At 58.7% G+C, this 15,357-nt stretch overlaps 1 protein-coding gene across 4 annotated transcripts; it reads right to left on the bottom strand.

The window, feature by feature from the left end:
• Positions 1-276: 276 nt before the first annotated feature.
• On the bottom strand, positions 277-12,194 carry TPM2 (tropomyosin 2). Of its 4 annotated transcripts, none has more exons than XM_029060695.2 (9): positions 11,981-12,192; positions 11,389-11,514; positions 7,831-7,964; positions 7,569-7,686; positions 7,277-7,347; positions 6,499-6,574; positions 6,002-6,064; positions 5,714-5,783; positions 277-406 (listed from the first exon to the last, which is right to left on the bottom strand). In XM_029060695.2, exons 1-9 carry the CDS (start codon positions 12,092-12,094, stop codon positions 324-326), a joined length of 855 nt encoding a protein of 284 aa, XP_028916528.1. In that variant the 5' UTR covers positions 12,095-12,192; the 3' UTR covers positions 277-323. The 4 variants fall into 4 exon arrangements, with proteins under 4 accessions (XP_028916528.1, XP_028916525.1, XP_028916529.1 ...); XM_029060692.2 differs by lacking the exon at positions 6,499-6,574 and adding an exon at positions 6,996-7,071 and having other exon boundaries at positions 11,981-12,189; XM_029060696.2 differs by lacking the exon at positions 277-406 and adding an exon at positions 2,855-3,086 and having other exon boundaries at positions 11,981-12,194.
• Between the last annotated feature and the right edge of the window lie 3,163 nt (positions 12,195-15,357).

Below are 15,357 nucleotides of genomic sequence, written 5' to 3'. Positions count from 1 at the left end.
CTACCCCCAGTGCTTAGAATAGTGCTTGGCACGTGTAGGAGCTTAATACATACTTTATTATTATTATTGTTTTTTATTATTATTGCTGTGGCACCCACACACACATACCTCCCCAGGCCAGGCAAGCAGGAGTGGGTCTGGGCCAGGCTGGACTCTGACTCCTCTTCACCTTGTGAAGAGCTCAGTTTAAAGCCCCGAACGAGGGACTCCTCTCTTCCCACCTCTTTGCCGGGTCCTGCTCCCTCCCCCGCCTTCAAAGAGAAACTCACACACTTCTAAGTTAGAATAACTTTAATGGACCTGGGTGGGTATGTCCGCTTCCATCACAGGTTGTTGAGTTCCAACAGCGTCTGATCCAGAGTCTGGTGCATCCCCACGTTTTCCTCCTTGGCAGTGGCCAGAGTTTCTATGAGGGGGCCCAGAGGGATGGGAACATACAGAAACAAGGGTTGGGGGAGGCAACAGGGAGGGCAGTGGAAATGGGGGAGGAGGAAGCAGATGGGTGGGAGAGCAGGTGCAGGTGTGAAGATAGGGGAGGGGTTGAGGGCAGCAGGAGGCAGGGAGAACAGGGAGATAGATGGGGTACATGGGACGGTCAAATGGGTGCGAGAGGGTGTCAGGGTATGAGGAGATTGGGAGAAGGGAGGACATTAGAAAGATGAGGAGTTTTAGGACGGCCAGGTGTTTGTGGATGGGGGGACGTTGGGGAGATAGGGCAGTGAGGGGGTAGATCAGAGGGACCCAAGAGGAAGGGTGGACATGGAAGAACATGGGGAAATAGGCATGGGACGGTGGTAAGGCAGGGACACAGGGACACAACATGGGGATCAGACATGAGGGCCAGGGTCACAGGTAACTCCGTCAGTAAAGACTCCAATCAGAATCCCTCTCAACCCAGCCCAATATACACCTTCCCCACTCCAACCTGCTGGGGCACTCTCGGAAGTCTACCTCTCCCACTCTCGGTGTCCCGTTTCCCCCTCCCCAAGTCTGGGGCCCATTGATGCTGACTCTGCCGGAAGATTGAGGGTGATCATCCCTCAGCAGTTAGAGCATGGTGGTGACGGTGTGATTTCCTGTGCCCCTCCTGGTCTGCTACTCTCTACCCTCTCTAGTACCAGGTGTATCTCCCCCTCTGCCTGTTCAGAAAAATTTGCTGTCTAGCTGGGCCCCAGGATGCCAAGGGTGTGTGTCAGATGGGGAAAGAGAGGAAAGGGGCTGAGGGGCTTGGGCACGTCTGGACTAGGTAACCGTAGCAGGGCACATAGAGGGGAAGGGCTGCTGAAGGCTTTATCCTTCTCTCCCTCGCCATGAGCTGTCTCACGGATGTGTGGCCGGAGGCCCCGAGAACTGCCAGAGGCCCAGAATTGGACAAGGTGGGCGGCCCAAGAGGTTGTCGCCAACTTGTGACGTGTGACGGGAGAGGGTCGGAGGTAGCGGAAAGGGGCAGCAAGCCCTTGAGGTATTGAGGAGGAGGAGGAGGAGACAGTCATTCAGCTCCCTAGTCTGGTGGAAGGGGAAAAGAGAAAGCCTTAGAGGGAGAAAGAGATACGGGGAGACAGAGGCACAGTGAAAAAGTTTAGTCTAGCCCAGCCCAATCCCGCAGCAGAGAGCCGAAGGAAAACCGCCCACCATACCCCCAGTCCACTAGACCTGCCCCCAGATTTCCAGAGGGAGTGGCCGTGCAGCCCGTGGTGGGTAGTTTGGGTGGAAGCAGTGGAGAGCTTGGCACGTGGGCACTGGAGAAGGCCATGGTGATAGGGGAAAGAGTAGCGGAGAGTCACTGTGGGGCCATGGAGGGGCAGTCTAAGAAAGCGGATTAGGATCAGGGTGGGAGCGACAGTGTTTTGGAGGATGACGAAGACAGCAGGTGGCTGGATGTCAGAACTATAAAAAGAAGTGCACGGCTGAAGTCTGGCAGTGATGACTTGAGAGGAAGATGGTATGAAGCGACCTGGATTCTCAGAGAAACGGTATAGGGAGGCCAAGTCTGGGTAAAGGTCGTGGAAGAAGCAGGAAGAAGCAGCGAGGCCTACTGGATAGAGAACGGGCCCGGGAGTCGGAAGGACCTGGGTTCTCATTCCGGCTCTGCCACTTGTTGGCTGTGTGACCTTGAGCAAGTCACTTCACTACTCGGGGCCTCGGTTACTTCATCTGTAAAATGGGGGTTAAGACTGTAAACCCCGTGTGGGACACGGAACGTGTCCAACCCGATTAGCTTGTGTCTATCCCAGAGCTTAGTACAGTGCTTGGCACAGAGCAGCTTAACAAATGCCATTAGAAAAAAAAGTGAGGGGAAAGCGGGAAAATCTTTCAGGTCTCCTTGGACGGGCTGGTGGAGGGGGAAATGAGGTTTGCAGGGTGTGTTTGCGGGGGGTGCGAAGATGTCGAGCCTGGACGATATGAGGGAGGTGTTCAGTGGGGGTATTGGGAGGTGCTAATGGGATGTTCGTGTGGGGAAGCCCGGGGGAGAGTGTTTGAGGGGGGCGGGAACGCGCTCAGGGAAGGGAAACCCGGTGGTGTTCGGCGAGGTAGAGAGGAAGTGTTGCGTGGAAGAGATGAGGAGAGATCCTAGGTGGCGAGAGAGAATGGGTGCTGGAGGAATGGGTGTGGGAAAGCAGGGGATGCTGGAGGGGTGGTGCTACAGCATGCTTAGGTGAGGGAGACTTGGCCTCAGGTTGAGTTGAGACAGTTTATTGAGCAGCAGAGACAGATGGACAACAGACAGATGGACAGCAAGGAGCCAGGGTTCTGGCTGAGCTGTCCCCCGCCCCGCCCCGGCCCAGCCTCTTGTGCAAAGGCAGCAGCTTCAACTCCAGAAGGCTCCCCCTCCCATCCCGCAATCCCTCCCAGCCCGATGACCGTGGAAACGAGAAGGAGGTGAGGACAGAATGCCGAGAGCCGGGGAGGCTGGCGCTAAGGAGTCAGTGGGGCCCAGAGTCCAGAAGGCAGGAGTCGAGGGTACGGGGAAGGGCGGGGGAGAGAGAAAGGGAGAAATGAGACTCAGAGGGAGGTGATATCGTTGAGTGCGTTGTCGAGCTCCTCGCTGATCGCCTTGTACTTCATCTTCTGGGCATAGACCTCATCTGAGGGCAGGGTAAGGCACGAGGAGAAAGGGAGGGAAGACAGGGAGAAGAAGGGTGGAGCAAGGGAGAGAGCGTGGGGAAAGGAAAGAGAGAAAAGAAGAGTGAGAGAGACCAACAAACCGAGATGGAGCCTGCAGCAGGGAGACAGAGATAGAAGGCTAGGTTTGGAGACAGAAATGACTACAGAGATAGTCACGGGTGACCAGAGACGAAAACCCGAGACAACCGGAGACCGCATCAGCCTCCTCACGGATTTTCCTGCCCCCAGTCTCTCCCCTCTCCAGTCCAGATTTCACTCTGCCGTCTCAATCGTTGGTTTTCGAGAAATTCGTCTCCCCACTTCTCGCAAGCCTCCGGGCGGTTGCCGTCCCCCTCTGCTCAAGCCCAAACGGCTCTAAGACACTCACTTACTCAGCTCTCTCCCTCCTATTCATCCTCACTCTTCTCCCGCTACGCTCCAGCTCACGCACACCTGTCCCTCTCAAACCACCCTACTCGCTTGTCTCACTCATGCGTCTCTCACCACTGACCCCTTTCTCACACCCTCCCTTCGGCCTACAAGTCCCTCCCTGTTCACATCCAGCAGACCGCTGCTCTCCTCATCTTCAAAACCCTTCTAAGATCACATCTCCTTCAGCAGGCCTCCCCTGACTGATCTGTCATCCTCATGCTCCCTCTAGCTGCTCTTTCAGCACTTCTGTGTCACCTAACCACCTGGCCATTATACCCCCTCCCTCTTGCGCGACGGACGGATCCCTGGTCCGTTGTTTCCTCCTTCCCGTAATTTATTTTATTGTTCATCTCCCTCCTGGATTGTGGACGCCCTACGGGCAGGGATCTCATCTACTAACTTCATCGTACTCCCCCAAGGACTTAGTACCGGCTTCTGCACAGAGCAAGTGCTCAGTAAATAACACTGATTGATTGATTGACTGAGACAGGGCCTGCCGGAATCAGAGACAGAAGTTGGCAAAATCTCGAGACAGTGACAGCTGTTGTCAGAGAAACGGATCAGTACCGTCACCTGGAGGCAGAGAGACAGAGACCACCACAAGTGACTGGAGACCGAGATAGACGGGCAACTGGAGATAAAGAACCGGAGAAAGAGGGACTGAACTATCTAATTTCCTGGGCTCTATCGACCTGACGCTCTCTGGGGTGCTCACGTCTCAGGTTCCCCTCTTCCCGAACAGCAACTTCACTCTTCCTTTCAGCAGCCCCTGTCCCTGCCCTCTACTCCCAGTACAGTCCCTGGTCTCCTCCTGCCCCCTTGGGCTCTGGCCGATCACCCGTGCCCATGGCTCCAGCTCTCCGGGGAATCCCACCGGTCTTCTGCACCCATTGGATCAGCTGGAAATTTGACCTCGTTCCCCTCACGGGGGGGGCCCCCTGGCCCAAGCCCACCATCTAGGCTGTTAGAGAAGCAGCGTGGCTTAGTGGAAAGAGCCCGGGCTTGGGAGTCAGGGGCCGTGGGTTCCAATCCCGACTCCGCCGCTTGTCAGCTTTGGGCCAGTCACTGAACTTCTCTGTGCCTCAGTTCCCTCATCTGTAAAATGGGGATTAATACTGTGAGCCCCATATGGGACAACCTGATTACCTTATATCTACCCCAGGGCTTAGAACAGTGCTTGGCACCTGGTAAGCACTTAACAAATACCATCGTTATTATTATTATTTTTGATGCTTTATCATCTTTTATTCCCTGCTTGGTCTAGTGGAGAGAGCACAGGCCTGGGAGTCAGAGGACCTGGGTTCTAATCCTCACTCTGCTGCTGGGTGCTGGGTGACCTCGGGCAAGTCACTCAACTTCTGGGTGCCTCAGTTTCCTCATCTGAAAAATGGGGATTCAGAGCCTGTTCTCCCTCCCACTTAGGCTGTGAGCCCCAGCTGGGACAGGGACGGGGTCCAACGTGATTATCTTAAGTGTACCCCAGCACTTAGTACAGTGCTCGGCACAGAGTAGGTGCTTAACATATTATTATTATTTCTATTATTATTACTAATGTTATCATTTCCCGGTCATGGACACATTGACTGCTCCTTCCTACCTCCATTCCCCAGCTGTATTCCCAGCCTCCGAGCCGTATTTAGAACAACTCAGCATTTGCCTCAACGATAGGGTGTTTCAGGGGCTCCCGCCCCACCCATCCTGCACACAGGAGCCAAGGGGAACCCCCACCCATGTCAGCTCCTGCCCACTCTCTCGTGGTTTTTTTTTTACCACCCCTCTGCTCTCTTTGCCCCTCACTTGTGCCCCCAGACCTCTTCCAGACAGCCCTCCAAGAGCAACCGAGAGCTCCCCCTCTCCAACCCATCCAGATCTCCTGTGTCCATTCCTGCTGCTGTGAAGTGATATGCGAGCGGCTTCTCTGAACACGTTCCTACTGCCCGTCCTGGGCCTGGCCGATTTCCCCCCGCCTCTATGTTCGAAGCTTGGTCAGGGCCAGGGCCTCATCAGGGACCCTGAAGCACTCGTTTAACATCTCGCGCCCTAATGGCTCGGTCCGGACAGTGAGGATGCTAAGGTAGACACAGAACAGGCCTGAAAGAGAGATCAGGGCAAAGAGACAGATACCAAAGCAGAGGGGATCAACTGGGGTCACCCGAAGGCGTTAGGGGACCTTTACCTTCCAGGTCGTCGATGGTTTTCTCCAGCTTTGCCACTGACCTCTCAGCAAACTCTGCCCGGGTCTCAGCCTGGGGGTGGGGATTAGGATTATAGGAGAGAAGATGAGTAATATGGTGGTGGGAGGTGGCGGGGGGTGATATGTTAAAATGAACCCCCTCCCTACTCCACCATAAAGAGAGCACTGTCTCCCAAATCAACCCCTCAGGATGGAGGAGTTAGGGATGGGAAACAGGAAGCTAGATGTGAAAGGAAAGGGAGGTGATGGAGAGAGCCGGGGTCTTCTCACCTCCTTCAGCTTGTCCCCCAGCAGCTTGATCTCCTCCTCGTATTTATCCTCCTTGGTAGAGTACTGAGGGGCAGAGAAGAGAGATCCCCACACGCTCAGATACACTCAGACTTTGTTTCCCCAGCTCCCACCTTCCTGCAGGTCCCCAGCTGCTCCCCAATTCTGGAATGAATTCCCTTACCCTCTAGGATCACTCTCCTTTCCCTTATTCACTCCCCCCAGCCCGCTTTCCCCGCTCCCACCCCACGTCCTAATCCCTCCCACCCCTCATTCTGCCCGCTCAGCTGCTCCACCCTGCTTCTTTTCACCTCTCCCCTGCTCCCGCCCTCCATACCCCCTTGCCCTCTCTTCGCTTATTCCCCCATCCCTCAGCCACCCACACTGCTCTTCATCCCCCCTTCCTACTCCCTCAATTACCCAAAGCCCCATTTAACCTGTCCACCCATCCTCACACCTCCTCCTCCTCTGACCTTGGCCCTACTCGGTTCCCCCTCTACCTTGTCAGCCTGAGCCTCCAGGGACTTGAGATTGTTGGTGACAATTTTCAGTTCCTCCTCTAGATCCCCACATTTACTGTGTCCGGTGGTAAAGGGGGACAGAAAGGTGAGGAAGTAGCCAGAGAGGTGAGCATATCCAGGCGCAGGGGGAAGAAGAGGAGAGAGAAGGAGAGAAAGAGTGCAGTGAGAGCCATGAGGGAGCGTATCAGCTGTGTGAAATGTGAAGTGGAAGTGACCGTGACCCACCCGGATGCCCCTCACCCCAATCCAGGAGCAGGATGCAGAGATGAGAGAACAAGACGAGTGTCCAGCGAGAGGGAGAGGGAGAAGGCGGTAGAGGGAGAGAAGGAAATGGGGGAGAGGGTGGGGAAGGAGAGAGAGATGGAGAGAGGTAGACACCCAGAAAATGGGCAAGGCTGGAGGCCAGTCATGTAGAGGGCAGGAGAGAAAGGGGCAAAGAGAAAGTGAGGGCCCAGGGTCTTGGCCTCGGCCTCTACCTCTTCCTCGGAGGCCATCAGGGACTTGAGGGCCTGGTCCATGGTGCGCAGCTCCTCCTCCAGCTGCCGCGCCCGGCTGGAGGGGCCGGTTTGAGGGCAGAGAATATAGGACTGGTCACTCGTGGGGGGGGGGGGGGGTGTAGTCGAGGTCATCTTGCCCACCCCACCCAGTAGCTGGAACGTAGACGTTCTGTCTCTGGGGAGCCACCTCCATCTTTCCCCACTCCCACCTGTGCCCCGACCCAGATGCTCCATCGGGTCTTCGTAGGTCACCCCCTCACCTCTCGGCCACCTCGGCCCTCTCCTCAGAGCGCTCCAGCTCCCCCTCCAGAATCACCAGTTTCCGAGCCACCTGGAACAGGGAGAGGGGCCGTCATCGAGGCGTGGGGCGGAACGAGAGGTCAGTGGAAAGGAGAGAATGATGGGGCAGTGGTGCCTGCTGGATCCTAGGGGATCTTAGGGGGAGGGCCTGGCTGGGGGTGGAGGTGGGTGGCAGTCGATGCCAGAGGTAGGTGATGGACCGGAGGGCACCTCTGGGGGGAAGGGGTGTCTGGCCGACGGAAGGATAAGCACCTCTTCATATTTGCGGTCCGACTCTTCAGCGATGTGCTTGGCCTCCTTGAGCTGCATTTCCTGGAGCTCCATCTTCTCCTCATCCTTCATGGCCCGGTTTTCAATCACCTTCATTCCTCTGAGGGTGGGGGGGAAGAAGGAGGACAACGTGAGGTTGAGAGCTGTGGAGCCCAACATCCTAGAGCAAGCTCCCCTCACCGGTCTCCCCTCCCGCCCCCCCCCCCCCCAGTCCATCCCAGAAGAGACCTCGTCTCCCACCGACCTCTCACTCTCATCGGCTGCCTTCTCTGCCTCCTCCAGCTTCTGCAGCGCAGTGGCCAGTCGCTCCTGGGCCCTGTCCAGCTCTTCCTCTACTAGCTGGATGCGCCGGTTCAAGGAGGCCACATCTGCTTCCGCCTACCAGTGGGAGAGAGGGGAGATGATGGAGACGAAAGGATAGGGAGTTACGTCTGTCCTACCGGCCACATTCTCCCTGGCAACAGGAGAGGCTAAGTCCTGAAAACAAAAATACCAGATATAGAGGCAGTCAGGGCTGTATCTAATAAACCGATCAAATAATCAGTTAATGGAATTTGAGAGCTTACTGTGTAGAGGGCACTGTACTGTATGGTTAGAAGAACACAATATATCTCAGCTGATAGACGCCATCCCCGCCTCAAGCAGTTTATGGTCTAATGTCAGTCAATCAGTGTTATTTGTTGAGTGTGCAGAGTGCTGTTCTGAGTGCTCGGGAGAGTACAGAACCACAGAATTAGACGCAGTCCCTGTCCATAATGAGCTTACAGTCTAGTGTCCGTATCAGACAGCGGACTGACCGGCTGAAAACTGAACTGTCTGGTATGAAACTGGAGTGGCCCAAATACCACAAGACAGTTGAGCCTGTGGACTGGAGTCCCAGGAAGGGCCGGGGTAGGGTCGGGGATAGGGGACCGACCCTTAATGATCCTGCCCAGGGACCGTTTTCAGCTAGGGGAGGTGATAAGACCCCATTCCCATCTCCTTTCTCCCCAACTCCATGACGGGGCAGGAGAGGTGGGCGATAGAGCAAAGACGGGTGAGTTGGGGGCAGGACGAAGTAATTGCAACCTGGATTCATTCCACTTGTCTGCTGTTTGACCTTGGCCCAGTCACTTCGCTTTTCTGTGCCTCAGTTCCCTCACCTGTAAAATGGGGATTAAGACTGCAGAGCCCCACGTGGGACAACCCTGATTACCTTCTACCTTCCCCCGCGCTTAGAACGGTGCTGGGCACACAGTAAGCGCTTCACGAATACCAGAATTATTATTATGCCAGCGCTTAGTACGGGGTCTGGCACATAAAAAAGACCATTATCATTATTTTTATCATTACTGTCGTCCTCCCTTAGGCATCCAACAGCCAAACATCTATCAAAACCCAAATCTTCGGCGACATCACCAGCTTCCGAGCAAAGAGATCGCACGTCCCCCATGCGCCATCTACTGCCTGACAAACATGGAGCCCGAAGTACAACGAGGAGACGTAGACTCTGGTCTGCAGAGATGCAGAGCGAAAAAGAGGCACAAAGCCAACGAGACAAGGAGGTAGAGACATGGAGGGCCGAAAGGTGAGGATAAGCTGAAACAGACTGAGTAGAAAGACGGAGAAAACCAAACATCCAAAGGAAGAGTAAGGCCCCAGAGAAAGGAGAATTCTTGAAGAAAGTTGGCGAGGCTCTGGGTTTCGGGTTGTTTCAAGATGCTGAGTGGTAATATAATGTTGGGATTTGTTAAGCGCTTACTATGTGCAGAGCACCGTTTCTAAGCGCTGGGGTAGTTACAGGGTAATCGGGTTGGCCCACGTGAGGCTCACAGTCTTAATCCCCATTTTACAGATGAGGTGACTGAGGCACAGAGAAGTGAAGTGACTCGCCCACAGTCACACAGCCGACAAATGGCAGAGCTGGGATGGCTTGCTGAGCTCCTACACTACCCAGAGCCCCGTCCCGGGCACTCTGGGAGGGGTCGAAATTACAGTCAGTTAGCAGTCTTGGAGCGAAGGCGGTCTGAGAAACCAGGAACAGATCAAGGACGTTCAGTCAGATTGCAACCTTTGAGTGGTAGGCACATTTTGTGTGGAGGACGGAACTCACGGGGAACATCAGACTTAGCCGGTCCGAACGCTGAGCCCCAGAACTTTGGCTGGAACCAAACGGCCCTTGAGTAAGGGATGGCTTAGGGAAACAGCCTAACGCAGTGGAAAGAGCACAGACCTGGGAGTCAGAGGGCCTGGGTTCGAATCCAGGCTCTGCCACTTAGCCGCTGGGTGACCTGGGGCGGGTCACTTCACTTCTCTGTGCCTCAGTTCCCTCATCTGCAAAATGGGGATTCAATATCCGTTCTCCCTCCCGCTTAGAATGTGGGACCTGATCATTTTGTATGTGCTCCAGTGCTTAGTACAGTTCTTGGCCCGCAGAAAGCGCTTAACAGATACCACACTTATTATTATTAGCTTTCACACCCACTTCTCCCCCCACATCCTCTCTAGGTGCTGCTCCCCCATTCTCTGTTTTCCCCTAATTGTCAAAGCCCCTCCTTCCCCACTGGGGACGGAACAGAGGGAGAAGGCGGGCTAATGGGATCCGTCTAAGGGTGTCCCCTAGCTGGGGGCTTGTGGGAGGGAGGATTCCCTAGGTCATTCCGTGACTGCTGGCCCAGGGTCAGGTTTCTGCCCAAGTGAGGCCCTGTAATTTTCTGTTCAGCTCCTCCCCCAGGGTCCCTGTCTTCCTTGAATACTCCCTGCATGGGGCAGAAACGAGACAGGTGCTGGGTCTGCATCTGGGGAGGGTTTCCGCGCAGAGAGGGGCTGGCATTCTGCCTCCAGCTCCTGCCCGACCCCTCTCCTGCGGCCTTCTCTCCTCCCGCCCCTCCAAACCATCCTGCCTGTCTCCTTGGGTTTCCAGGCGAGATTCTGGCCCAGGGAATCGGGGTTATTTATAGGCTGTCAGATGCTCAGCATGGCTGAGGAGTTAACTCCTCTTGAGGACACAGCTGCTTCTTCCCCCTCTTCATACCTCCCGCCTTGCAGTTAGTTACAGGTCAGCCCCTTCCTGGGTCGCAAGCCAGTTGGGACGGCAGGGGGTGAGGGAAGGAACCCAAGCCCAGGGCCAACTGGAGGGCTTAAGTTAAGCAAGTGAGGATCGTTGAATGGGGGCTCAGGGCGGAACAGTGGGGTTGGGCTTTAGGACAGGGCCAGGAACTGAGGGAGCTCAGGACAGGTCACTGGGGAGGGGACGTTCAGGCCTTTGACAGTGAGAAGGAGGGACCAGGGGAGGAGACTTTGGCGAGGCCCTGGGACGCAGAGCTTGAAACAATTCCCGGAGAGCCTGAGACCAGAAGGGAAGACAGGCCCCAGGGTTCACGATCTCCTCCTCCCCCGGGAGGGCCAGGTCCTGGGATTTCTAGCGGCCTCGAGGGATCAAGGAAGCCTGAGAGCTCGGGTCCGATCCTTGCGTGTTCCTTCGTTTCTTTCCTCCTCCCCTCTCCTCCACACCCGTCTCATCTGAGCCTGCCTCCCTCCTCCTTCCCCCCCCCCCCCACTCCTGCTGTATATCCGTTCCTGTCCCTCTCTATCTCTGATCCCGCCCCTTATGTTATCCTTGTGTCCATCCGGGTACCCTCTACGGGAGGAGTCTGGGCAGCACACACTCCTCCCCCCCCCCCCCCAAACCACACACAAACACACACTTCCTTGGGTACATAGAAAGGGGGTTTAGGGAGAGTAGTGACTTGGTCTCCCCCTTTGCAGCCCCCTCCGCCACTTCCCCGATTCTTCCCTGATGGCTCCCTTTGGTAGTACTCACATCTGTCGCCTTCTTCTCCGCCAGCTCCAGTTTCTCCTGCGCATCCTTCACGGACTCGGAGTACTTGTCCACTTCATCCTCCGTCCCCTTCAGCTTCTTCTGGAGCCCCTGCTGCTCCTCTTCCAGCTGGGACAGACACGGGCTCCGTCAGGCCAGGGCTGGGGACCCGGGCAGCTCCGGGAGGGCAGGGGTCGGGCCGGGGGCAGAGGGGGAGGCTCTGGGGCGGAAGGGCAGGGAGAGCGTGGCGACTGGTCGCAGGGGTGCAGGCCTGTGGCTGTTAGAGGTGAGCGGGAGGCGAGTTGGGGCAAGAGATGCTGACGGGCGGTGGAGGGGAGGGTGCTCTAACCTCTTCCAGAAGGGAAGAAAGAGATTTCCCCACAGGCCAGGCCCAAGCTGGGAGAGAGCCGGGTGTTGGCCGAAGGAGGTTACGTGGTGGTGCGGAGACGAGGGTGTGAGGGAGGACGTTTAAGGCACCCTGGCTCGGGCCGGGGGGACCGGAGGGTCAGCTGGGAGGGCGGGCAGGACCGAGGCCGGGAGGTGACGGGGCCGGGGCCCTGAGGGACGAAAAGAGTGTTGGGGGCGGCGGCTGCACCTGCTTGCAGCGGTCCTCCGCCTGCTTTTTGTCGGCCTCGGCCTGCTCGGCGCGGTCGATGGCGTTCTCCTTGTCCAGCTTCAGCATCTGCATCTTCTTCTTGATGGCGTCCATGGCTGCGGCGGGCGGCGGAGGGACCAACCAGGAGGGAAGGAACGGGACCGGACGGGACGGTGCTGGACGGGACGGACGGGACGGACTGGGAAGTCCCAGCGGGGGCCGTCGCCTAAAAGGCAGGGAGGGAGCGGGCGGAGCCGGGGGCCCGGGACCCTCCCCCGCCCGCGGCCCGAACCTTGTAGGGGCAGAAGCTCGGGCCGGGCGGGACGGCGAGGGAGGGGCCGGGGGCGGGAGGGGCCTTGGGGCCCAAAGCCAGGCCTACCTCCCGGCTCCCTTCCTCCCACCCCGACCCCCGGTCGTTCCTACGGACCCTCAACTGCTGCCCCATCTCATCTCGGCCCCCCACACCCGGGGGGAGGGACAGAGGGGGCTGGGCCCGGGCTCTGGGGGGGAGTCAAGGCCCTGGGGGGAAAGATGGAGAGAGGGAGGCACAGAGGGGACTGGGCCCGGGCTCCGGGGGGGGGAGTCAGGGCCCTGGAAGGAAAGACAGAGGGAGGGAGGGACAGAGGGGGGTGGGCCCGGGCTCTGGGGGGAGTCAAGGCCCTGGAGGGAAAGACGGAGGGGTGGGCGGAGAGGCGGGACCCAGGGTCCCCGGGGTCCGGGCTGAGTGACTGACTGGGGGCAGCTGCGGCCCGGCTCCGGGGGTTATTTTCGAGGGGTGAGCTCAGAGCAGCTGGCTGGGCGCTGCAGGGGGCGGGCGCACACGTTGGGAGGCAAGAGCCCCTTTCCTCGCCCCTGCCCCCCGTCCCCACCCCGACAGCGGCAGCCGCCTTCCTTAATTTAGATTTCCCTTCTAAATCCTCCGAGGATTGAATGGCTGCCTCCAGGGCGGGGAGGGGGCGAGAGGCCGGGCCGAAGGGAAGAGGGTGGGTCTTTGGGGGCTGGGGCTCACCTCCCGCCTCAGTTTACCCTCTAGCAGGGGAGAGGCGGGTGGACGCGAATCCGGGCTCCCAGATCCCCACCCACCACCCATCCCCAAGGATCTGACGGTGGGGAGAACTCTGGCCGCAGCTGGAGAGAGACCCCCCCCGCCCCCTGAGACAGCTCCTTCTGCCACCTCTCCCCCGAGGGGAAGGGACCTCCGCTCGCCCCCCGGCAATCTGGACGGGGTTGGGTCCCGTCCACCCCCCCCCCCGGCTGCCGCCCCGCACCCTGAGCGAACCGCTCCGACCAGCAAGGCCGCTCCTGCCTTGGTTGGGGGGCGAGGGGGGAGGGGGGCCGGCCCAGTGGCTCAGATCAGCCGTTCCCGCTTCCATCCAGCCCGGCCCGAACTCTGTCCTCCGGTTTTCTCCGGGACCCTCTTCCGGAGGAGATGTCCTGTCCCGGGGGTCCCCGTTTCTCGGCTTCTTCCCCTGGGAGGCGGCCAGCGCCCCCGGCCCCCCGGGCCTCGGGTCCTCTTTTCTCAGCCCGCCCCTGCCCCCGTCCAAGTTTGCTCGGAAATTTCTTTTCGCCCCTTTTTTGGGCGCATTCCTGGCGGGGAGGCGGGATGGAGGAGGCGCCTGCCGCGCTTCGGTCGGGGTGGGGAGAGTGGAGGGGCGGGGGGAGGCCTCACAGAGTTGGGAACGGCTTGGATTCTGGGCGCTCCCTCCCTTCCTCCCCTCTTCCCTTCTCCCCAATGTCGGTGTGTGTCCCGGAACCCCCTGTCCCTGGGAGCCCCTTCCCCCTGGAAGCCCCCTGCCCCATGGACCTCCCCCCCCTTCCCCTGGGCGCTGCCTTTCCCTTGGAGCCCCCTTCCCCTTGGACCCCTTTCTCCTGGGAGCCCCCTGCCCCCAGAACCCCCTTCCCCTTGGAGCCTTTCTCGGTTCCTGCTTTCCTCGCAATTCTGTGTCGAAGGTCCTGGCCCCGTAGGCGGGCTCCCTGGGCCCTCCCCGAGGAAGCCCCCTCCCCTGCACAGGAGCCGAGCTTTAACCACCCAGGTGGGGGCTGCCCGACACCGACGAGGGACTCGAGGAGATGGGGAAGGAGAGCCGAGAGGTAGAGAAGCCCCGGCGTGGGTCATCAGCCCCACTGCGGCAGGACCACCCCGCGGAAGGGCAGAGGTGGTGGAACAGGGGAGGTGGGGTGGGGGTCCTGGGTCCAGGCGGGACGGCAGAGAAGGGCGGGCCGGGGCCACCAGGCCGAGGACACCGAAGGGTAAAGGATTAAGCCAACCGGCCCAACCACCAGCCTTCTGCTCGCTCTTGCAAGCTCTGCCTTGCCCCGCTGCCTCGAGCCAAAGATGTTACCCAAAAATAAGGAGGCGAACTGCCAACCCTGGCTCCGGTTCCATTGGCAGGTAACATTAGGCCCCGGGTCACAGATTCCTGCCACCAGGGCAGGTTCTCACTTCTCCTTTTCAGCATCTTCCACTTCTCCTTGTCAGGGTTTTCTAGTTCCACATCCTACCCAAATCCTTTCTGCTGCGGTTTTCAACCCCTTGCCCCTTTGCGATCGCCCCCATCCCTCTGGAAGGCGATCCAACTCCCTAGCCTGTCCCCATCCTCCCAGCTAGCCTCCTCTCCCCCGGCCTGGGCGATCTCACGTCTTCCCATCCTTCCCCACAGGCCTTGGAGGGACCATCTCTATCGGAGGGGACGGAGTTTGAGCTAGAAGGAGGGGGGTCCAGCCAATGCTCTGCACAGAGGCCATATTTGGCGATAAACGAGGGGGGAGAAACGGGCAGATCCGGGAGCCCGAGAGAAAGCTGCTCAGGGCCAGGAGCCGCGTCTGTGAAGCTGGGCTGAGTCAGAGCCCGTCAGGTTGCGAGGGCGGCGACGGTGGCCACAGAATGTGGAACCCGAGGAGGCCAAGGTCTCCTGGGCCGATCCTGGGCCGGGAAGGAACACCTCCCACAGGCTGGGGGAAGTCGGTCCCGGAACAGGTAGGCTCAGAGTCCACCCCGGCTCTCGACAAAAGTGCCTCGGTGCCTTTCTCCCGGTGGAGCTCTTTGTCGGACCAAAGTGGGCGTGTTTAGCAGTTTCAAAGGGGATCCCATTGATCCAGCCATCCTGCCCCCTGGCCCCCAGTCCGTTTGGAGCCGGTGGAGGCGATTGATGGGGCAGAGACAGGGAGGGGAAGGCTCCAGGCCCAGCCCCCCGGCACACATCCTGGGATCTCAGCGGGCCGCTGTACGCCTCCCCGAGGCAGGGAGAAATGAGGATGGCCTGGAGACAGAGATGGTACCCTCCGTCTCCCTGTCCCCTCCTTAGCCTAGTACCTCTTCTCCTTCATTCCCTACTCACTTCCTGACAAGACGCAAAGGCCACGGCAGCAGTCAGACG

Source organism: Ornithorhynchus anatinus, chromosome 3 (assembly GCF_004115215.2).
Source record: "Ornithorhynchus anatinus isolate Pmale09 chromosome 3, mOrnAna1.pri.v4, whole genome shotgun sequence".
Taxonomy (NCBI): domain Eukaryota; kingdom Metazoa; phylum Chordata; class Mammalia; order Monotremata; family Ornithorhynchidae; genus Ornithorhynchus; species Ornithorhynchus anatinus.
Note: the sequence above shows the minus strand (reverse complement) of the source record. Positions and strands in the feature narration are given on the sequence as shown.